The 23515-nt window shown below is 50.7% G+C and overlaps 1 protein-coding gene and 1 non-coding gene across 2 annotated transcripts; both read right to left on the bottom strand.

Moving 5' to 3' along the window:
- Window positions 1-1909: 1909 nt before the first annotated feature.
- On the bottom strand, window positions 1910-1982 carry TRNAK-CUU. The gene has a single exon. It is a non-coding gene; the product is annotated as a tRNA-Lys (tRNA).
- A 1913-nt stretch (window positions 1983-3895) lies between these two features.
- On the bottom strand, window positions 3896-17716 carry SF1 (splicing factor 1). Its single transcript, XM_046016583.1, is given in 15 exon segments — window positions 3896-4839; window positions 5274-5478; window positions 6247-6426; window positions 6552-6611; window positions 6951-7224; window positions 7491-7671; window positions 8373-8480; window positions 8588-8703; window positions 8792-8975; window positions 9313-9402; window positions 9615-9767; window positions 12812-12887; window positions 15572-15700; window positions 17030-17384; window positions 17386-17716. Coding segments are annotated over 15 exon segments (2283 nt in total). The 5' UTR covers window positions 17428-17716; the 3' UTR covers window positions 3896-4709.
- Between the last annotated feature and the right edge of the window lie 5799 nt (window positions 17717-23515).

Below are 23515 nucleotides of genomic sequence, written 5' to 3'. Positions count from 1 at the left end.
GTGAGGCCAGGTTGCGGCCTCGTTCGGGGCTCCCGGAGAAGCCAAGGAGGGCTGTCGGGGGGGACAGGTGGCAGGAGGCTAAGCCATCCTCGGAGCAGCCTGGCTGCTGTTTTAGACATTTGCCCAAAGCCCGCCAGTTCCAATCCGGAAGACCTCTGGCCAAGCTTCCGTGGTGGCCCTCCCCAGGGAAGGGAGGAGGCCTGCACCCCAGGTGGGGGAGGTCCTATGCAGTGGCATGGAGACCACGACACCCCCATGCAGGCTTAAGGGCCAGGAGCTGAGGGTCAGCTGAACAGGAGTAGCCAGCAAATGACACTGGGCACCTGAGAGAAGGGGGACCAGGACACTGGGTTCCGGGGGGTGGTATGGAGGAGGTCGCCTGGGGCAGGGTTCCTGCTCCCCCAACCCCCACCGAAGTCGAGCCTCCCAGAGTTGCCCCTGTTGCTGTCCTTCAAGGAGCTCTGTAGTGACCTTTTGAGAGGGTTGGTAGTCAGATTACAGGCCCACTTTGGCTAGGCGCTGCCAGGCTAGAGCAGGGGCCTCTGGGAACTGTAGTCCTGGGCCCGCGGTGGCCGAATACACAAGCATCCCCCATCGACTCCAGGTAAAGGCCAGTGGTATGAGGTCTCCCTGCGACGCAGCTGCCAGGTCACTGGAGACCTCCCTCCCACTCGTTCCTCCCACCTGGGGCGACGTATGGGTCAGGATTCACAGCTGTGACCTCACCTGTAAAATGGGAGCCTCTGCACCTGGCACTTGACACCACCACTCACTCGTCATGGCCGGGTAGCTATGGGACTGTCCCCAGTCCACTGCTCATGCCCCAGCCCCAACACTGATTTGCTGTGTGACCTCAAGCAGGTTGCTTTACTTTTCTGGGCCGTGAATGCCTTCATCCAATTTATCTCAAATGAGAATATAAATTCCTGCCTCCTCCAGCGGCTGCCTCCTACTCTTGTGGAGGCGACTGGTTCCTGCTTTGTTCTTTGAGCAAAAGGGGCCCAGGGCTTTGCGCTATTTCAGAGGATGCCTGGGCCTCCCTGGGCAGTGGGCTGGTGGAGAGGGACTGGGTGTTCTGGTCTGAGGACCCAGGAAGCAGGTCAGAGGCCTGGACAGCTGCAGACTGCTACCGAGAGCCTGGTTTTGGGGAAGGCCGAGCCGTCTTGGAGGTCATTCTGAGCCACAGCAGACCCAGCCCTGGACGGACGATCTTAGTTGGGGGCACTGCTCTCCCCTGGCCCCCAGACGACACTATGGTGTTCATCTCCCATAGCTGCCATGCTTCATTCAAAGTGAGAAAAAAGATCAGGAAAACACCCAAGTGTGCCTACACAGATGTAGTGGGAATATAGAAAACTTGAAATTTCTCAGTATTTTCCAGTTTCTCCTTTTGGTCTTTTGTACGTTCTATTTCAGGAGCGTCTGGTGGCTCCCTCGTCTCTCCCGAGCTCCCGTCCTCAGGGCTCCCCGCCAGGGCTGTGCCTCTGCAGGGTCACCCACCCTCCAAGAAGCTGGTCTCTGGACTTGGCTAGCATCTGGGGCTGCTGGCCTGGACCTGCTCTCAAGAGGCTGCTCTGAGCCAGGCTCGGAGGCTCCTTAGCGCACAGTGCTCCCCAGAGAAAGGGGCCTGTTACCTGTGTTGTCGTCCCATACGCTCGCTGTGGCAGCACCCTGGCCCCACAGCCCTTCTCTGCACAGACCCCTAGTTGCCGACCAGTTTAACTTTCCTGCCAGTAAAGACCTGCTCCTACTCCCCAAACGAATCCAATTTTCTTCCAGCTGGCTGGCTGTGATACTCTTCCTTGCCTCGGCACAGTGCTCGCCCTTCCTTGGTGCTCAAGGGACCTGCTCAGCTGGGACTTGGCCTGTTTCTACTAGGAAACAAATTCCTTTTTTAAAGTAGGGTCAGTGCCCAACTTGAGGCTTGAACTCACCACCCTGAGATCAAGAGTCTCACGCTCTACCAACTGAGCCAGCCAGGCGCTCAGAAATTACTTTTGACTTCTCCAACTACCTTCCGTGTGGGTCCCTTCCATCTTTGTTGTCCGTGCCCCCCACTCAAGCAGTTTCCAGGCTTTTTCCAGGGGTGACTCCACCCTGGGGCCCGTCCTTTTGTTTTGCAAGCCCCAGCCCAGCAATGAGAACTTGAAGGCTCAAACTGACCCATTTTTTATGTCCCCACGTCCTCTCCAATTCCTCACTCCCCAGTACCACATGGGCAGATCAATCTTGAACCCTGGAAGCACTTGACCAACTTGAACAACAAGGTTGTTTATGACTGACTAGGTTTCTGACCAGAAATCCTGCCTCCTTCTCCGGACCGATCTTGGGTTTCTCTGGAGCCCTAAATGCTGACCTTTCCCAACTGGTATTCCTTTCACCAAGCAAGCTTGGGGGCAGGGAGCCAGTGCTGCGGGGACACAGGTACAGTCATGGTTTCTTCCTCCAGGCGGGTGGGAAAGTGTTTCTCCTCTCCCCCCACTCAGCCACAAAGGCAGGTGCTCCAGACACTTCTGAGGACCAAGCCTTCCTGCTGTCTCTCTTCCATCCCAGGGCCTGGAGCTGCTTGGAGAAAGGCCTGAGACTAGGCGCCTTAGTTAGCCACTTTGTTACTCTCCAAAACCTTAACAAAAGCTGCCGGTTGGGAGCAGGGAGGGAGCTAGCACAGGAGTGGAGCTGGCCTCAGGGGAGAGAGGCAGAGGAGATAGCTGGGCTGTGGTTAAGTCATTTATTGATTTTATTTCTAAAACCCACATAGCGCCACTTTGCCTCTTCCAGAGCTTCAAAGAGCTAATTAACCGCCCAATGAGCCCACCAGGGAAACCGAGCTTGTGGGGGAAGCAATGAGGTGAAGCCAAGGTCAGAGAGGGTTGCTAGGCCCCAGGCCCTGCCCCCACCCCATCAGTTAAGGACAAAGAGAAAAGATCACTCTCTCCTTTTAGTCAACTGAAACTTGGGGCTTGGTTAGGGAAACCCACTGAGCAGGACAGACATCTAGGACCCCCGGCCCACGCAACTGGCTTCTGCTCCAGACATAGAGCAGGGGTCAGACCCCACCTGAAGATGGAAAGCAGCCCAGGCCAGAGTTGGCCCCACTGGCCAGGTGCTGGGGGCGGCAGGAGCTTGCTGTCCCTTAACGTCCCCAAAGGAAACCTTCCCCTGGGGAAGGGCAGGCTCAGCGTGGCTCTCCCCAGAGATGGAGCAGCACAGCAACCGCTGGGTGAGGACCTCATGCCTCCTGGAACCCTGACGTGGAGTTTCCGGGTGCCAGAACCGGCACTGCCCCAGACATGAAAGAACACAACAGCCCGAGACCCTCCGCAAAGCAGCACTTACAAAGCACCAGCCGCGGCACTTTGTTCTCTGCCCCCGCCCGTCCCCAAAGCCTACGGGGCTGGTAGGCTGCAAGTCACCAGCAGGAAAAGAAAAAGCCACTTGGCGGTTTTAATTTTAGCTGCTCTGTGCCTGGCAGGATCAGTTGGCCTGACCTTTAGTGCTGATGCCGCCCTAGGCCCAGGGCCTTAGTCACGTGGCAGCTTCCAGCCAGAGATCGAAACCAGAGCTCAGCAGAGGTGGGGGGTCTAAGCCCCAGGAAAAGGCCTTCAGAACAACAGGGACCAGGGGATAGAGCAGTGATGGGGGTGGGTGGTTGTGAAGAACCCAGTTCTCAGCTGTGAACTAGTAAACAAGGTGGAGATGGTGGGACCACCCACACACTCGGCTGCCACCGAGCAAAGCCTCACACAGGGAGGCTCCTTAATGAACGTCCCAGGGGTTCCCCAGAGAGAACCGGATGGCTGGGGCGAGGTACTGAATGCAGGCAGGTGAGGGAACTCCGGACCTGCCACTGTGGTACAGGTGTGATGAGAAAAGAAAATAAAGAAACAGACCCAGAAAACCACACTGCTCTTTTATTCAATGGAACATCCCCCTTTAACGCAGTGTTGAATCATACACCGAAAAAAAAGCCCAGAGAAATTTCTGCAGATAAACCAGTGAGGAGAACGCGCGTTACACATTCTTGTCAACATAATCACTCCACGAAGAGGAAAGGGAAGAAAAAAGCAGAACGAAAAACAAGGGGCTCGAACCCCTAGACACTGCAAAACATTCAGACGTTTGGGATTAAAATAAAATTTGAAAGGAAACCTTCCAGGAAGGAGAAGAACAAATGGAATCTGAGGCAGCTCGGTGCTCAGGGAGCACGGAAAGGACTCTCCAGGATGGCAGACAAGCCTGAAGTGGCTCAGGCGGCCCCACCTATCACTGGCAGGGGTGCCAGGATGGGTTTCGGCCCTGGACCTGGAAATTAACCCACTACCCTATAAAGGTGGCAAAGACAAGATGTCACACTACAAAAAAAAAAAAAAACAAAAACAAAAACAAAAACCAACAACTCTGGGGTGGTCATGGCAACCTTGAAAATCTTAGAACCAAAGGACCCCTCTCCCCCCCTCAAACAGACTGACATTAATGGCCAAAGCTTGCGCCTAAAACCATTTGCTCCCTCCTCTCCTTGGGAAGAGAAGAACAAGGAATGGAGAAAAAGGAAAGGAATCTAATTGCAGCAGCAGATCGGGGAAGAGCATCTCCTTGGACGGAGTCTGAAGAAAGGAAGAGATAAGGAAACAACAAAGGAAAAAGAAAAAAATTAATAAAAATTTCACGATATGGAGCCAGCGTGTTCCGATTCCATCCACAAAAATAACTCAGGCTGCTTTGCCGAACCATCCTGTCCACCAGGGGCGCTGCTGAGGCTGTCTGCCTGGAAGGGTCACCAATGGGCGCGGAAAGTCCTCACTCTCATGGCTCGGGCCATCGCCGCTGCGGGGAGGGATCCTGGCGGCCCGGTTTGGGGAGAGGCAAAGGGAGTTGGGTGAGGAGAGAAAGAAGACAAAGAAGACACTCGATGCTACGGGGCGCCAGGAGAGCCCAAGCTGGCGCCCCTACTACCACCTGCCCGTTCCCAAGCGAGTCCTCAGTCGCTTGGCCCAGCCCGGTGCGTGCACACACACACATGCGTGCACACAAACCACATGCGTGCGTCCCAATGTCTGGCTCCATATGGTGAGGTTCGGCGTGTGTTTAAACGAGACCAATTCTCTCTCTATATAATATATATTTTCTTAAAAAACCGAGTCTAGTTCTGTGGTGGAGGCGGTGGGGGAGCTGGAGGCATCCCGAAGGGCGGCATGCCCGCCACCCCCATGCCCATCATGGTGACAAAGTTAGAAGGGTCCATGGGAGGCGGAGGAGGAGGGGGCGGGGCATACATCATGCCGGCGGAACCAGGCGGCGGAGGCGGCGGAGGGGGAGGGGCCCCGGGCGGCAGAGGCGGCTGGACCCCGGGGGGCAGGGGCACCATAGTGGGGTTGCCTTGCATCTGAGGGGCTCCTGGAGAAGCTGCGGCAGCCGCCTGCTGCTGTTGCCATGGCGGGATGGACCCTGTGCCAGCGCTCGTGGTGGTAGTCGTCGTATCTGGGGTGGTAAAGAAGCCCAAGGTCACACGCGCGGGGGCACACCGCGGCTCTCTGCGGCGGCTGCCTTGGGATGGGGGGGCGAGGGGCGCCTGCTCCTTGCTTGGCATGCGGTACGGTGGTGGGGGGCGGGCGGGCGGGGCTGTCCTGGTGATGGGGAGTGGAGGGGTGGGCAGGACTACCCTGGGGTCAGCCTCGAGGTCTCTGGGCTCAGCAGAGTAAGCCCTTTGTCACCAGTGCCCCTGGAAGGGCTCAGGGGAAGGTACCAGACACAAGAACCGGCTCTGACAATCCCTCCGCCCATCCGCCGCCACCACCGAACGGCACATTCAACCTCAAGGCCACAGCTACTCTCCCCACAGCCCACTCCCATCCCTGCAGTCTCTCAGGCCCCAGTCGCATCCCTCTCCGCAGCATGCAAGCGCCCTCCCCACCCAGGCCTTCCACACAGGCTCGGGGCGGCCAGAAGCCGGCAGCTCCCGCAGCCCAGCCAGGCGAGCCTGCGCTTCTGGCACCCCGTCTACAATGGCAGGTTCCCTCCAGGTCCCCCAAAACCACTCCCCAGACACAACCACGCCAAACATCAGCTCTCCTCCCCCAGATCCCCAGGGGCCACGAGGCCTTTCCGCTTACACCCCCGGGGCAGAGAGCAGCGCTCCTCCCAGGGTGTCTGCCTGCCTCCGGGCACCCGTGAGGTGCTCGCTCCTGCTCCTCTCAGCCCCACCTCCCCATCCCGCCCACCCCCACAGGCCCAAAATAGTGCACTCACTTTGCTGCCATGGCAAGGGGGTACTGGAAGCCATACTGCTGCTGGGCGGAGGGGGTGGCGGAGGCTGCTGCTGCTGCTGCTGCCATGGGGGAAGAGGCCCAGAGGGAGGGGGCGGGGGCTGCCCACTGGGAGGCGGCGGCGGCGGCGGCATCATGCCCATAGGCGGCGGCGGCATCATACCTGCAGGTGGGCAGAGGCAAGGTTGAGGCCTGGGCGGGAGAGGCAGGGGAGAGGGACCCGGGCCAGAGACCCCACTCCCGGGCACAGGACACAGCCCAGAGTGAGCAGGTGACGGGCCGCATTACCTTTTCCTTGATGCAGGCGATAGACCCCAGAGCCCACAGGCGTACTTCCCAGGTACTGATCTTGATGGAAGGAAAGAGCAGGGACTTAGCAGGACATTTGAACTGGCCGGGAAAGATGCCCCCACCAATAGCTGATTCACACCACACAACTTGCAACCATACAATACCCTAGTATGAACAGTTCTGGAAGCCTGCCTTTAAGAGGGAGGCCTGGGTCTACCCCACACAGAAACCGCTTCCTAAATCACGATGACGTCTTGCTCCTTCTGGAGCCCCAGCCTTGGCAAGAGACCTGGTGCAACATCCAGCCACTGTGGGAGCTGCTTCCGGTTCACAGCAACCAGGTATCACCCTTGCTCATCCCAAAGCCCCGAGGTTTCTGGTCTGACACTTACTTACCCATTGGAGGAGGGCCATGATGCCCAGGTGGGTGGGGGCCCTGGTTCATCGGTGGCGGAGGCGGCTGCATCCAAGGGGGCGGGGGTCCGTTAGGGTTGTGCTGCATGGGATGTCCACCGTGCCCACCTGTCAGGCTGGGTAACGGGTGTGGAAAGCTGTGGGGGCCACCTCCAGGCCCACCAGGACCACCTCCGTGCATGCCATGGTAGGGTCGACTTTCTGAAGGACCGGAATTCATCCAGGGTGGGCGGCTCTGGGTGGTGGACATGAGAGACTATGTGAGAGCATTTCCCGCCGACGTCCCGGCCTGCTCCCCCCGGTGGCAACACTGCCCTTCCGGCTGTGCCAAGAGGACCAGGAAACGCGCAAGGACAGGATCTTCCTAAAATGAAAGATCCCTGAACATCCTGACACCCGGAAGAACAATGTTGCCAGCCATGTCGGTCAGTGTGCTCTACCCAAAGCACCTGGCCACAGCCCCCAATCTCTGCAGAAGAGAATGGGGGGGGCCAGACCCTAAGAACCAGCCCCAAAACTCACCGGAGGAGGCGGGTTATTGGCAGGAGCAGCAGGCCGAGGTGCACTGGCCAGGGGCGTGGTGGCGGGCCCAGAGGAGGAGCCCACAGATGCTGGCACCGGCGCTTCGCCCAGTTCAGCCATGAGGGACAAATATTCTTTATCCATCCGTGCTTTATCCTGAGCTGACTGGGGGTCACCAGGCCTGAAGGTGGGATAAGGGACACAAGAGAGAGAGGAGGGGGAAAAAAAATTTATTATTAAGAAGGAAAGTTCTATCCTGAAGAACTGGCAGGGAGTTCTGAGAAGTTCAATCATCTTTTTTAACTGCTCCTCAATATAGTAAGTCCTCAGTTCCATGCCCAGCTCTGCATCTGGGAGAGCACGTGGATTTCCGCCACATCAGAGAAGACTGAGAGCATCCAGTCAGCCACGTGAGCCAGGAAGCACAGGCTCTTCCAAAGAGAAAACTTTCATCAAACCCTACATTCCCGGTTTGAGGGCAGAAAAGTCTACGCAAGACTAGAGCACCTGCCAGGTTTTCCAAGAGAGAAAAAAGCAGAAAAATGTTGCTATCAAGGGCTAGTTCAAAAATGGTCAAAAATTCAGATGGCTTCTGAAACCAATCCTAAGCAGCAAAAGATAGTTAAGACGAGACCCAACGGACACATTTTATACTCAGGATGGAAATTTCTGGTTTTCCTGAACTCAACACGAGCCACAAAATACAGGTGTTCACACAAGCTGCTTCTAGTCACCCTCGGCTTTAACATCACACTATTATGGACCACACTCACAGAAAGCAAGCTGCTCTCGGGTCCAAAAGTTAATGGCAACCAACCGACACGCTCAAGAAATGTCTTGAGCACCACGGGCTACAAAGAAACCACGAGCCCAGGCCCTCACCTTTGGAATTTGCAATCTGAAGCAATGTGTCCAGCCCCTCCACACTTGGTACACACTGTGGTGTTGGTAATGCTGCGTGTCTCTGAGCTCTGCCAGGGCCTTAAGATTCTGTCACGGAAGAGGGGGGAAAAAAGTCACCTCAAGGGCTATGGCCAAGCTTCCTCCTTCCACAGGTTCTTCAGGTTTTCACTGTCTACTCTAAACCAATCACACACCTGTTATCATCTTCCCGAAGGGTCCCATTCAAGCGAGCCAACTCCCGAAGCTGCATCTTCCGTAGATCATTCTGGTCCTCAGGGGTCTCAATACCCTGCTTCAGGATGTTTCTTATCTAGTGGAGATGCAATGGGCAGAGTCACATAAACCGCCAGGACCACCGCTAGGTTCCTAACAAGAGGCTCCCTCTCTGGCTGCCTCACCTGCTCCACAGCTTTCTTCACATTCTCCATGGTGTTGGCAGTAACTAGGGCATGAAGCGGCTCATCTTCTCCAGGCAGCATCTGGCCATCCTTGCGGCCAACTTTCCCTTCTTTGACAGACCCTTTCCCTCGGATCATGATCTTGGCATTACACTCCTTCTCTATGTTTTTCAAGGTGTTCCCTCTAGCAGGGGCAGAAAAAAAAATGAGTTGAAAGACTTGACAAGCAAGTTCACATGCCAGAGGGGACAGAGCAGGCCGATCACACTGGCAGGAAACCATGAGTGCAGAGAGTTGGGGTTTCCCACCAAGAGCTCCGTGATCTCTAAGGGCAGCCAAACCAATCCTCAAGATTTGAGTTCTCTGCCGTAGAACGGGGTCAAAGAGATTTTCTCACAGAAAAGTGTGAACACCCACCAAAAACAGGTAGCTAAGCCTTCAGTGGCACCCAGCTGGGCCGAAGACTGATACCTCTCGTAGTTTCTTAGGAATCAGTATCCCATAGGGTAGCAGTTACTCACCTGGGCCCAATCAGCAGCCCCACAAAGTTGATTTCTGGATATTCATCTTGTGGAATCATTACTTTATCGCTCACCCGTGTTGCTGGAGGTCTAAAAGAAACAAGACTCACAGATTCCGCACTGTTTTCAGAGAGGACACAAATAACCCACAGCTCTTCCAGAACCAACCTCACTACCACGTATTAACCACGCAGGACTTGAGGCTAAGAAGTGCGACATTACCACCAGAACAGTTCTACTCGTACAGATCACGTGTGACCTGTACAAATCCTTGGCCTGGACAACCCAGCCCCTCTGCTTACTTGTAATCTGCAGGTGGCTTGAAATCAGGGTTGAGGGCAACCATCTCGGTGATGAGGTTGTGTCGCTCCTCTTCAAGCTTTTTGCGGGTGCGGAACTCGCGGGTGTTAAGCCGCTTCCCCTCACTATTGTAGATGGGCTCAGGGGAAGGGGACCTGTGGGAAACAGACCACCGTTACTGCTCTGCCTTCACTTTTCTCATCCCACATGGGCTAAAATTAGTCTTCCCCAGCCCCTCTGCCTCTCAGACCCTAACACAACACTCTTCGGAGGAACCGACCATAACGTGTGCTACTCAAGATCGTGTGGAATGGGGAGATGAAAGCTGGCTTAGCATTAGGGGGACTGGGGTGTGTGTGAGAAAGGAAAAAAAAAGGTCTTGCTTCTAAGTGTTGAGAAGAAAAAAGTCTGCCCCTCTGGGGGAAAATATGTGGACTGTAGATGGCAAGGACAGTACCATCCTCTGGAGTCTTCTTGCCAAATATGGATTTTTCATTTAAAAAAACTATACAGTATTACAACTTTGTGAACCACGGAAACCCCAAGTTTAGGCAAGATGTGAACTCTGGCAGAGCTCGTGCCCTATCAGGAAGAGTGTCTGCGCCCCTGCCACATAGTAAGGATGAGCTCTTTAACCCAATGCCACTGGGACTCAAGGCTGCTGCAGCTACTTGGCCCCACAATGGAGAGAGATGGTTCAAGGCTTCGTCTCTGCTTTTCCTTCAATGGCCTGGCTGGCTGTGTCCAAGGCCCAGGAGTCAACCTGTTTTCTGGCTGTTCGAGGTTGGGGAGTCTGGGTAGAGAAGAACGTTAACGTGCTAAAGCAGCTTCTGCTAGAGGCTGCGAGTGCAGGTTTGCTCAAGTACTGGTCTAGGGTCTGGACCTGCAAACGGCAAGGGGAAAACCTAGGATTCTCCACCAATGTTTACAAGTCCAGAAAGCAGATTTTCTCTCTCTCATTTTTTTTGAGTAAAATGCTGTTGCTACAAGTAAAAAATAGTAATGATAAAATGGTCAGTTTACCACAGCTGGATTTTGCGGTAAGAAAAAAATAGAAGTTACGCTCCTAGAATTCTGAGTTGAAATTACAAAAAGGACCATAGCTTGATATTCTGAATGAAAATTTAGTAGCAGCTGCAAGAAGGGAAGAGACCATGTGGATCAGGTTATTAAAAAAACATCCTGAAAGTAGTCAAGACTCCTATAACCCTTGGTTTAGTTGAGAGAACCTTGCCTAGTTGGAGAGCAAGGACTGAACTCGGCTGCTCCCACTGTCTTCAGCCTAAAGGGAACCATGTCACACCACGTTACACACACGATGGAATAAAAGGTCAGGTTTGTTCATGGCTAATGACGGCTAAATGACACCTCCGTTTCTAGCATTTATATGAACTGTTAACACAATCCAGTAATGGTGAACAAAAACAAACATACCCCAGCTCATTAGACTATCATCTTATACATTTAAGTCTACGAGATATTTTCAAAACATTTTTAACTGTGCAATTTAAGCAACATCAAAATAGCATAGTGGCTTAATATTGAGAAGACACCTTCTTAGGAAATAACCTTAGTAAAGGTACGAAAACTCATGCAGTTCCCTCCAACCTGGGCTCAAAAGCAAAACCAATCAGGCATTAGGCCCTCTTTCAAACTGAATACAGGGAGAAAAAAAACTGCTCTGGTTTTATTTCTGACATGATTGACATTTCTAATTCCCACCCCGTAGCTGTCTAGAATTAAGCATTTCTGGCTAATCAACAAAACAAGGTTTACCAGTACCAAATTGGTCATTTAAAAGCCTCACAAAACAGTTTAATCTCTTCCCAAATTGTTGATGTGAAAAGGCAAAAGCTAATATTCTAGAGGTTAGATTGGCCCAACTTCTTCACTTCAAATCATATATATCAACTAAGCTCTAATCCTGTTTCTCCAGGAAGCAAAGGTTTGTTAAAAATTCAACCTTTTGAGAATTGCCTGGTAACCTGTTAGACATATTATTAAAGGGAAAAAGGCCAAAAAAGCACTATACAGTTGTGGTCTACAACCTACAATGCAAATCTTTGGGGGGAAAAAAAAAATGAAAAAAAAAAAAAAAAAAAAAAAAAAAAAAAGTATATATAAAACACAACACATCCCTCCAACCGAAATCTACAGGTAAAAAAATTACTAAATTTCATTAAGTAAAATTAAAGAGCCCATATGGAGAGATTAAGTTAATTTGTTCCCTGCAAAGGGCAGCAGAAAGATGCGAAAGTGCGTGGCTTCTAAAACCATTACATCATCTTCCTGATTTAACAAGCCATTAACTGGGTAATAAAAGCTAAAAACACTACTTTTTAAAGTGAAAATGTTTTCAATTATGCTGCATGCATTAAGAGCAATTTCACAGAGAGGGAGGCATACTGCCCTCCTTAAATGGACCAGATTTTAGCTGTTCAAAGTTCAACCAGCCAATTCCTGGTTAAAAAGTTCATTTTCCTCAGACTTTTTACTTTTCAAAGGTGAGAGAAATTATAAACTGAAAGGACGTGACCATAGTTGTTTGAAGACCACACTCTTTAAAAAAAAAAAAAAAGTAATTTAGGGTTGGTTGCTAGCCTTCCCAAAACAGGCGAGATTATTGTGGCCCCTCCCAATACCCCCAGGCAATGGCCGAGGCAGGAAAATTCACTGGCAGTGAAGGAAGCTGGTTAGAAATCTCATCTACTTTAAAACCATCTCAAAACCGGGAGCAGGAAGACTGCAGCAAAGAGCTAACCAGAGAGCTTCTGGTCTGCTCAAACTCAGTGATGCTCAAAAAGTATTCTTAATCCCTGCACCCATGTACCTGTGAGAAAAGCTCTACCCCCTCGGCTTTCAAGCCAAGCAGTTACTGAAAAGGCTGGTTAACGGGCCACCTCACTGTCCCTATGGGCGGGTAAGTCAGGTGAAAATCTGTATATGCTTACCAACTGGAAACCAGGTGTCCATTTTCCCGTTAACTTTTTATTCTGCTAGTAATTAAGTTCCACTCCAATTCTCTAACTGACCACTGACCATACAGATTGCTAATCAAACCCTAGGCCCCAGAATGGTCAGAGTATTAGCAGTCGACCCACTAGATTTCATTGAACTGACACAACATGTTGCCACCAGTAAAACGTATTGAGAAAAAGGTAAAAGCGTTACTGTCAGCTGGTTAAAACTGTTTCCCAACCTGTCCTCAGGGTTAGGGGGGATGCCCAGGTCTCCTGTGCGCAGTTTACGAGTCAGGTCTTCTATCTGCAGTTGCACTGGAAGAAACCAGGTTAGGAAAGAAAAAAAAAGGATGGAAAAAAGACAATGTTACCAAAAAACATCTCAAATCTCAACAACAAGCATGAAGAACTCGGAGACTTTGAAAGGGACGATTGATCAGTGAACACATTGAGGCAACCCCCAGCCACCTACCGGCAGGAGTCCACTTACATCTACAGGGATTTTTCACTTCAAAATGGTTATCACTTAAGGAAGCAAACAGTTTGCTGGAAGAGGGGTTAGCGGTATAGACTGTCCCCTAAGGCTAACATCAAAGCAGTTACCAGGAGTCTCACCTCTCCCGCCCCACCAAGGCTTGCTAGACAATTGGCACCCAGAACAGACCAGGCATGTCATCACCAACACCCTGTTCCCAACCAAATTACTTTGAGGGTAAGACTCTTGAGCGTTTATGTTTCTTCATTAGATATTAGGCATAGCCCAAAATGAAACCCAATTAACGTGGGACAAGGAAAAATACCAGCTGAGCAAAGATCATTTTCATTGATACCAGGTTCAAAATTCCTTAAACACATAAGACATTGAATAACCAATTCGACAGCTCTTCAAGTGCCCGTTATACAGTCTCTCTGTTCGACCAGACCCGTATTATTAAGGATCTCCCGATACCTGTTACTTTTATTCCAGTCTGAGGTGACACTCCATATACCTTAATAAACCAGTAACCGTGAAACGTTAAGAAGTCTGTTCTCAGACTTGCTCCTTGTGAGGGGAGTAAAAGCAGGGGAGGTAGAAAATAGAAAGTGTGGGTCAAGGAGAGTGTGTGTGGCCCTCGGACCTTGACAAAAGGAGGCTGTATGTGAAAGAGAGAGAGGGTTTCACCAAAGGTCAGTGACTCCAGGGAAATGCTACCCAGTGACTTAAGATAGTGGCAACTGGAGAGCCAGATCACGGCCTTCAGCGCGCTGAAGAACCACCTGTTTTTCTTACCTTCGTGGCATCTGAGAGTTGTGAGCAGGCACCTCTAGTGAGGGCAAGTCTTACTGGGTTGGGTTAAAGCTGAGCTGGCTCCAAAATAGGATTACTGCAAGTCTAACCCCAGACAGCCTTCTAATTTTAAATACATCCCACAGGGCTCTACCACACACCATTCCACTCCAAAGAACTGGAAACCCCCATTCCCATCAAGAGAAGATAGTGGGGGTATTGTACAAAGCAGTGTGTACCGTGAGAGACAGAAGAATTAAGATATATGGCTCACTAGCCTCTTCTATGCCAGAAAATCTCTGACTTGGCAGTGAAGTACTAAGGTCAAGGACTCAAGGCGGAAGTCCGCTGCAGTATGGCAGGCAGCCCTGACTGAACTGTAGGCATGCGGGCTCTGACCCGAGGAAATAACTGGTACTTAAAGGGCTCATTCTTGGAGCCGAGGTCTACATAACCTTTGACTCTTTCCACTTTTCTTACAGCTAGAGACACCCTCAGGGCTCAGTACATTAGCTCCCTGCACAGAAGAGGACTGGAGGCCTAGAGAGGAAGTCTGATTTGCCCCGAGTCTGCTTGTGTTCTTGGAATGTCATTCTACTAAGGACATTTCCACAAGGTTGTAAAGACCCAGGCCGATCTAATGAGACAAGGGGGTGGGTGGAAGCAAATTGGAACAGCGGGGAAAGAAGAAATATTAGTACTATGAAAACAACATAAACCATTCCAACACCTCAAAACCTCTCAGCAATACGATCCTCAAGAATAACACATGCCAGCCTTGAAGCTTTTTATCTGTGAAGGATACAGCCTCAGAGGCCTAGGCGGCCTTTGCCCTAATTTACTCCAAAGGGGTTGTTTATTTAGTTAGTAGGAAATGTTTATCAAGCGAACTTTTTGGACACAGCTGCAGATACATGAATAAAGGTAAACTTGCATTAAAAACCTTGTATTTAAAAAAAAGGTAATTTTGAGGTTAACTTCATTTACACTGTGGACAATTATCGTTCATTCTTGAAATATCGCAACAGTTACGATCTTTTATCCTACCACTCATTCCATATCCAAATAGTACCCCTTTCCCAGCAGAATTCTTTGACAATAGTAAAAGAGCCCTCGTTTTAAGACAGCTCTCCAAAGACCAAACCAGAAAAGATGCTGAAGGAAAGGTTAAATTCAACAAAATGGTAAAAAGGGGTGCACTGTTCAACACTTTCAGGACCACTCTTTGATTAAACTGAGTTTTTCTTTTCAGAAAGTACCTATAAAAAGTAAAAGACCACATTTGAAGGGGAGGGAGGAATGTAAAATGGTGAAAGGCCATGCTGTGAAAAAGGTACTCCGTTTATAATACCTGCAGTGTTCTCCACTGGGGCCGTGTCCAGAGAGGCAGAAGACACTCACCTCACCAACTGGCATTGAGCAGCAGCTGAAAAGGGCAGGGTGGGGTGGGGTGCTAGACCGGGCACTGCCCTCACTAAGCGGGTCCCTCTACCTTCCTGGCACTCATGGAGAACACTGCTATTACGGAACAGACCCAAACAAGGAGCTCGAAATGCAGGACTTGAGAGAGTAAAAACTCATGGGTTATGTTACAATCGTGAAATTACACCTGACCATACCTCATCTCAAAAGAACAAGACTTTAAGGTCTCAAACTTATGACACATTAAACGTTGCTCAGAATAAACCGTTAACCATCTGAAAACGTATTTGGATGCAGAACGTGTATTTACCTATATAAGCTCTTTCTTGTTCCCGAGTAAGTCCAGGGGGGATGACTGTTGGCATTCCTGGAATCACTGTCTTCTGTTCCATGGTATCTTGGTTCCAGCGGCTCCTCTTTCGCTTCTTACTTGGGAAGTCTAAAGGCAGATAAAGTCCATCAAATGCAAATATAAACCAGCAAATTAACTACCAACAGGCAGTTCAGGATACTTATGGTACTAGACACAACCTCGCAGACTGGGAAACTGAGAGCTTGACCTAAAATGTAAGTGGCAAAAAATGAACACAAACTGGAGCAGTCACAGACAAATGGCCACCACAAGGCTACCTGGTTCTGGATCCGAAAAGGTAACATTTCACATTTATAACACATATCCAAGAAAACCGCAAAGTATGTGAGCAAGCAAACACATCTTCATGCCTGAAGTTTCAGATACATGACATCAACCACGATTGTGTGAAAAGCCCCAGGGGAGACAAGGTATACCGAATAATCAGACCTTGGCAAAGCAAGACCCGGGAAATTGCTGTTTCTTCGCACCTCCACTCCCCACCAGTCACCTTTCCAAATAGGCCAGAACACAACCAAACCTATGATTTACTAACTGAAAAAGCCCAGTTCTTCAACAAGATCACTTTTTTTCTTCAGAAATTTAGCCAACATAAGGATTCAATTTTCCCCGCCAACTTGACAATTAACATCTGAACTCCTAGGGAATGGATCAAAGGTCCGACAAAGAGAAAGGTATACAATAGCAGCCAAAGTCTCCTCCGAATCAGAGGCATAAACTCCCTACACATCTGGTACCCGCGTCAGTTCTAACTCCCCCGCCCCCCCCCCCCCCCCCCCCCCGGGAGGAAGCCCCAAAAAGGAGGCTTATCAGACTTCTCTAAGATAAATGGAGCTAAGGAAAAAAAAATTTCTCCCTCCAGAAGTGCATCAGACCCAACCATAACCTGAGGATTTTCGACCTCTTTCTTTCACCGTAGTGAAAACCTTGCCTTACTATAGGGGGGAAAAAAGCTACAGTTGCTATTTTTCTGCATTTTGGACTTATCTAGAAACAGGAAGGAGGTGCTCCACGTCATCAGTAGACCCTTTCAGGCCCTCCTGACATGTACTCCCACCACCCCGTCCGCCGAATCAACCCACTCGACATCCCTCTCCTATACGAAGGTCCAGAGAGCGACACAGACCCCGGCCAGATTATAGTCGGGCCACAAAGCGCGGCCGCCACACTGCGCCTGCGCCTCCGCTCTCTACCCACCCCACCCCGCCCTTTCAGCGCGCGTGCGCACTCGGGGCCCGAGAACCGGGCCGCGCGCCCCGTGGCGCCTCCGCCCGGGGCCTCCCCGTGCGCGCGCGCGCCCCTGCCGCGTGCAGCCACCGTCGCCGCCGCCGCGCGCCCCTCAGGCGGCCGGGCCCGTCCGCGCGACGCCTCTCGCGCTCTCTCGGCCCGACTCACCTCCTCCGCCGCCGGCCGGGCCCGGCTGCTGGTCCTGACGGGGCGGCTGGGGTGGCGGCGGCTGCGGCGGCGACACGCGCTGGTAGAGCGGCGGCGGAGGGGGAGGCTGCGGCGGCGGGTACGAGGAGCCCGGGGAGGGCGGCGGCGGCGGCGGCTGCTGGGGAGGCGGGGGCGGCGGCGGTGGCGGCGGCGGCAGCGCCGCGAAGGGGAAGGCCGCGGTCAAGGCCCCCACCGAGCCCACGGGCGGGGGTGGCGGCGGCCCGGGCACCAGCAGCCCCGCCCCAGGCCCGGGAGCAGGCGGTGGCCCCGGCTCGAAGCCCCCTTTGGGCCCGGAAAGGGGGGGAAGGCCGGGGGGGGGCCAGCTTACCCAGCGGCGTGGCGTTCGCTCCGGTCGCCATGGCGCCCCCCGGGGACCGGCACCGGCGGCTCCTTTTAGGCGGCGGCGGCGGCTTCTTCTTCGCGAACCTTCCGGGGGGAGGGGACCCGACTGCGCTGCCGCGGAGCGCGCCGAGCCCGTCCTCTCACGCGGCGGGCGGCGGCGGCGCGAGACGCACAAAGAGGGAGGAGAGAGGGCGCCGCGGGGGCGGGCCGGGGGCGACGGGTCCGAGGCCTGGATTGGGCCGAGCCGAGGCAAGGGGGTCGGAATCGGCGGCCTGCGATTGGTGGAGCCTTGGCCCTCCTCGATGCACGCTGGGATTGGCCGGACCGTTAGGGCAGGCGAAGAAATGGCGGCCGAGCCTGGCGAGCTGGGAGGTGGCGCTGCACGCACTTCATTTGTTACTGCGCGAACTGAGCTCGGAGTCCAGAAAGGAGGGGGATAGGGTGGGGCAAACTGTGACGAGGGAGCAACGGGCTTTCTCATTGGCTGACGCTGGTTGAGTCCATCATTCTCGGTTGCGTCGTAGTGTCATGGGATTGGCTGTCGCTTGTTCGATTTTTTTTTTCTCTACTCCCCTCCCACGGGGAGCAGCTTCGCTGGGATTTAGCGAGAGGTCGCGGCGGTACCCAGGCCGAACGAGATTTGCCGCCGGGGAGGAGTGGAGCAGGACGCGCATGCGTAGACGGGCCAAAGCTTCCTCTCCGCCCTTCGCTTCACGGTCGACCGCGGGGTATGGCGCGGAAGCCCTAAGTGACGTCAATTCTCGATTCCCATGGTAACCCGGAACCGAGGGACGGGGGAGGGGCCGGCGCGCGTCCGTAAACCGGATCCGTTGACGCGCCGCAGGTAAAAAGGGACTTCCTGTTTTCTTAAAAAAAAAAAAAAGGAAGACAAAATAAAGGGTGTAAAATAGTATTTGTGAAGGATCAAAGCAGTATCTGAGCTTAACTGGGTTGGGGGTTGATTACATCATCTTAAAATCATATAATTTTGAAAATAGTGGGGAAACTTGTAAACGAGGTTGAAGAGGAACTTGTTTTTCAGACAATAGGAACATACAAGACATAATGACACAAAGTGATTTTGTTGTGGGAATAGAGACTGGAAATAGATTCCCCATATGTAAGTAGATTCAGTAAAGAAGAAATTGAGCAAACAAATGGTATAGGGTCCTGAATTAAACAATAATACAGACCTAGAATACTATGTAGGCGACTGTCAGGGTCATCTAGTGGTAGAGACTTAGGGAAACAAGAAACTCAGACTAATAAAAGATATACTTGATCGCCAAAGAAACTAAAACTGTATGATAAGGGCGCCTGGGTGGCTCTGTTGGTTAAGCGACTGCTTTCAGTCAGGTCATGATCCTGGCTGGAGTCCCGGGATCTGGATCAAGGCCCACATTGGGCTCCCTGCGTTGCCTCTCCCTGTGACCCTCCCGCTTCTCAAGCTCGCTCGCTCGCTCTCAAATAAATAAATATTTTTTAAAAAACTGTATGATAGGGGCCCCTGGGTGGCTCAGTGGGTTGAGCCTCTGCCTTTGGTTCAGGTCATGGTCTCGGGATCCTGGAATCGAGACCCGCATCGGGCTCTCTGCTCAGCGGGGAGCCTGCTTCCACCTCTCTCTCTGCCTGCCTCTCTGCCTGTCAAACAAATAAAAATCTTAAAAAAAAAAAAAAAAAGAAACTAATATGCAAAGAAGTCTTAAAAACTAGTTAGAAAAAAAAGACAAAAAGACAAAAACAATGGAAAATGAGCCAAGACTGAATAGGCTAGTCTCAGAAGAGCAAATCCAAATAGCAAAAAAACATGAAACCACACCAGCCCCCGCCCTCTGCAGGGAAATGCAAATTAAGGTGATAATGAGGAATCCCTTTATATAACCATCAAAATAGCAAACAACAAATGTGCTAACACTACTGAGAATTTCTTTTTTGGAAAGCATCCTGTCATCTATTAAAACTATCCCTTTCAAGAAAAATTAAAAATAAGCCCTTTCAATATATTAGCCCCACTTCTGGGAATCTGCCCTAACACAAGGCATGTGATTACTAATGTAATGTGTTCATGGACTTCTACTGCCTTTACTGCAGCATTCTCTGTAGTAGTGAAAATCTTGAAACAAAGTGAGTTTCCTTTAATAAGTGAAGGGTTAGGGGCACCTGGGTGGCTCAGTCCTTAAGCGTCTGCTTCGGCTCAAGTCATGATCCCAGGGTTCTGGGATTGAGCCCCACATCGGGCTCCCTGCTCAGCGGGAAGCCTGCTTCTCCCTCTCCCACTCCCCCTGCTTGCGTTCCCTCTCTCACTGTGTCTCTATCAAATACATTTTTTTAAAAAAATCTAAAAAAAATAATAATGAAGTGTTCAGCAAACTGGAATCCCTAACCAGGATTATTAGGCAGACTTGAAAATCAGTTAATCCATGCCACGAGGGACTTCTGTGCTGTCATTAGATAAAAAAAAGCAGAGAAATGTATATTCCATGATCTTGTTTTTGTAAAACCCCATGTATGTGCACATGTTCATGTCCGCATTTGATTACCTGAGGATAGACAAAGCTATAGAAGGGTATACAGCCCATGTTATTAGCGAAGACCTTGGAGAGGAAACAGGTTACCTGGACATTGTTCAGTATGTTTTAAGAACTCAATGTATTTTTATTTATTTTTTATTTTTTTTTATCTGACAGAGATCACGGCAGAGAGGGAGGCAGAGAGAAAGAGAGAGGAGGAAGCAGGCTCCCTGCTGAGCAGAGAGCCCAATGCCGGACTCCATCCCAGGACCCTGGGATCATGACCTGAGCTGAAGGCAGAGGCTTTAACCCACTGAGCCACCAAGACGCCCCTTTTTTAAAAAATGTGCTTCATGGGGCGCATGGCTGACTCAGAGCACATGACTCTTGATCTCAGGGTTGTAAATTGGAGCCTCATATTGAGTGGAGAGATTACTTAAAAAAGAAAAATCTTGGCACCCCTGGGTGGTTCAGTCAGTTAAGTGTCCAACACTTGACTTCCACTCGGGTCATGATCTCAAGGTCATGAGATCAAGCGCAGCACTGGGCTCTGCACTCAGCAGGGAGTCTGCTTGAGGATTCTCTCTCCCTCTGCTCTTCCCCGCACCCCACCCCACCCCCCAACCCCGTGCTCACACTTTACATAGTTCTCATTCTCAATAAATAAATATCTTAACTAATATTACACTGTGTGTTAACTAACTAGAATTTAAATTAAAAATTAGAAAAAAATAGGGCGCCTGGGTGTCAGTTGGTTGAGCGACTGCCTTTGGCTCAGGTCATGATCCCGGACTTCCAGGATCAAGTCCCACTTCGGGCTCCCAGCTCCTTGGGGAGTCTGCTTCTCCCTCTGACCTTCTCCTCTCTCGTGCTCTCTCTCTCTCTCATTCTCTCTCAAATAAATAAAATCTTTACCAAAAAAAATTAGAAAAAATAAAGACGTTAAATAAAAATAATAAAGTATGCTTCATCCTTTTACAAAATTTACAATCCTATTTTTTTTTAAAGATTTTATTTATTTATTTGACAGAGAGAGAGAGATCACAAGTAGGCAGAGAGGCAGGCAGAGAGAGAGGAGGAAGCAGGCTCCCTGCGGAGCAGAGAGCCCGATGCGGGGTTCGATCCCAGGACCCTGAGATCATGACCTGAGCCGAAGGCAGCAGCTTAATCCACTGAGCCACCCAGGCGCCCCACAATCCTATTTTTTTAACATATAACTGTAAACATAAATGCATTGATAGGAAAATACCAAATTTCTTTTTTCTTTAAGATTTATTTATTTGAGGGATGCCTGGGTGGCTCAGTGGGTTAAGCCTCTGCCTTCGGCTCAGGTCATGATCTTGGGGTCCTGGGATCGAGCCCCGCATTGGGCTCTCTGCTTAGCAGGGAGCCTACTCCCCCCTCTCTCTGCCTGCCTTTCTGCCTACTTGTGATCTCGCTCTGTCAAATAAATAAAATCTTTTTAAAAAAAGATTTATTTGAGAAAGAGAGATGAGTAGAGGGAGGAGCAGAGGGAGAAAGAGAATCCTGAAGCAGATTCTCTGCAGAGTACGGAGCCGGACACAGGCCTCCATCCCAGGGTCCTGGGATCACGACCTGGGCTGAAATCAGAGTCAGATGCTTAACCAACTGCGCCACCCAGGCGCCCTGGAAAATCACCAAATTTCTAATGGCAGTGGGATCTCAGATAGTTTTTTACTTTTTTTCTCCTATTTCTGTATGTTCTGTATTCTACTTGAAATTTTTTATGCTGAGCAAGTATTTGTATAATAAAAATGAAGCTAATATTATGGACAAGAAAGGAAAAATACAAGCTGTTCAAATCATCTGTTTGAAAATGAAGGAAAAGTTAATTTATTCAGTAAATACAATTTCTGTGGAGGAGGAGAGAAAGGAGTCATTCAATGTGTGAGCAACTGTTGAGTGCAAGACAGGTTGGTGGGTACCAGAGTAAATGACACACAGTTCCTGCCTTCCAGAAAATCAGTCTTGTAAAGGAGAAAGACAAACGCACAAATGAAAATGTACTGTGTTTTCTTAAGATTTTATTATTTTTTAAAATATTTATTTATTTATTTATTTGACGGAGAGAGAGACACAGTGAGAGAGAAGGAACACAAGCAGGGGTAGTGGGAGAGGGAGAAGTAGGGAGCCCAGCAGGGACCCCAACACAGGGCTTGATCCCAGAACCCTGGGATCATGACCTAAGTCAAAGGCAGACACTTAACGACTGAGCCACTCAGGTGCCCCAAGACTTTTTTTTTTTTTTAAGATTTTATTTATTTATTTGATGGAGATTACAAGTAGTCAGAGAGGCAGGCAGGCACAGAGGGAGGAGGAAGCAGGCTCCCGCCAAGCAGAGAGCCCGATGTGGGGCTTGATCCCAGGACCCTGAGATCATGACCTGAGCCAAAGGCAGAGGCTTTAACCCACTGAGCCGCCCAGGCGCCCCTCCAAGACTTTGTTTTTGTGTAATCTCTACTACTGTGATGGGGCTTGAACCTACAACCCCAAGGTCAAGAGTCACATGCTCCTGGGCTCCTGGAAGAGGAGCTCCTGGTCCGAAGAGGACTGGAATTCAGTCCATGCCACTTTCTGGCTGAGGGCCCTCAGGCTAACTCTTCCCAGTTTTGAGGCAAGTTGGAGCCTTACAGAGACCCAGGCCAGCCATCCACCAGCGAGCAACTAGGGAAGTAATTGAATCTCTCCATGCCTCAGTTTCTTTTTCTGCAGAGCGCAGACATGGACACTGCCTCTCCAGGGTACTGTGCTGATTCAGTGAGATCAGAGAGCACTGTTGCTTTGTCTGGGATACTTCTTGAGCTACAGCGGCAAGAACTACATGCAAAAAAAAAAAAAAAAGAACTACATGCAGATTTCCGACACAGATGCCTCCCGGTTTTCTACAAGGCTGCAGTACAATTAAAAAAAAAAAAACAAACGATATAACTTGTCTTTGTCCCAAGATCCTGGCACAGCTTCAAAAACCCTTAGGATTTCCTGAGTGATAAGACCATCCTTCCTTATTCATAACAAGCCCCTTTGGACCATGACTGAGTTAAAGCTAACAGGTGACTCACTGCCATCTCTGAGAGCCCTGGGATAGCTTTAGGATCACAGGGTCCAGGGAGCCCCTGCATCGGGCTCCCTGCTCAGCAGGAGAGTCTGCTTCTCCCCTTCCCTCTGCCTCTTACGCCCGCTCATGCTCTCTGTTTTCTTTCATCTAAATAAATAAAATCTTAAAAAAAAAATAAAATGAAACTCTGAACAATGATGTTTGGAGAGCTTCTGGGCTGGTGAACAGACTGATGTGACAGGACGTGGTACATACCCTCATTCCGCAGGGACGTAATAAGCTTCTGGATTCAGGACCCTTCCAGACCTCACTGCGTTTCTTCCTCTCGCTAGTCATTTGTGTTCTCTATAATAAAACAGCGATCGTAAATGCAGTGCGTCCCCGAGTTGTGTGTGTCATCCTGGCAACTTTCTGAGCCTGAAGGGCGGGCGGTTGTGGGAACCCTGGATTTATTTGCAGCCAGGTTGGACAGAAGTGTGGGAGTAACCTGGAGCCCCAGGACTTAAGGCTGAATTTCCT

Source organism: Meles meles, chromosome 8, assembly GCF_922984935.1.
Source record: "Meles meles chromosome 8, mMelMel3.1 paternal haplotype, whole genome shotgun sequence".
In the NCBI taxonomy this organism is placed as follows: Eukaryota; Metazoa; Chordata; class Mammalia; order Carnivora; family Mustelidae; genus Meles; species Meles meles.
This window is presented reverse-complemented; position numbering and strand designations above follow the sequence as displayed.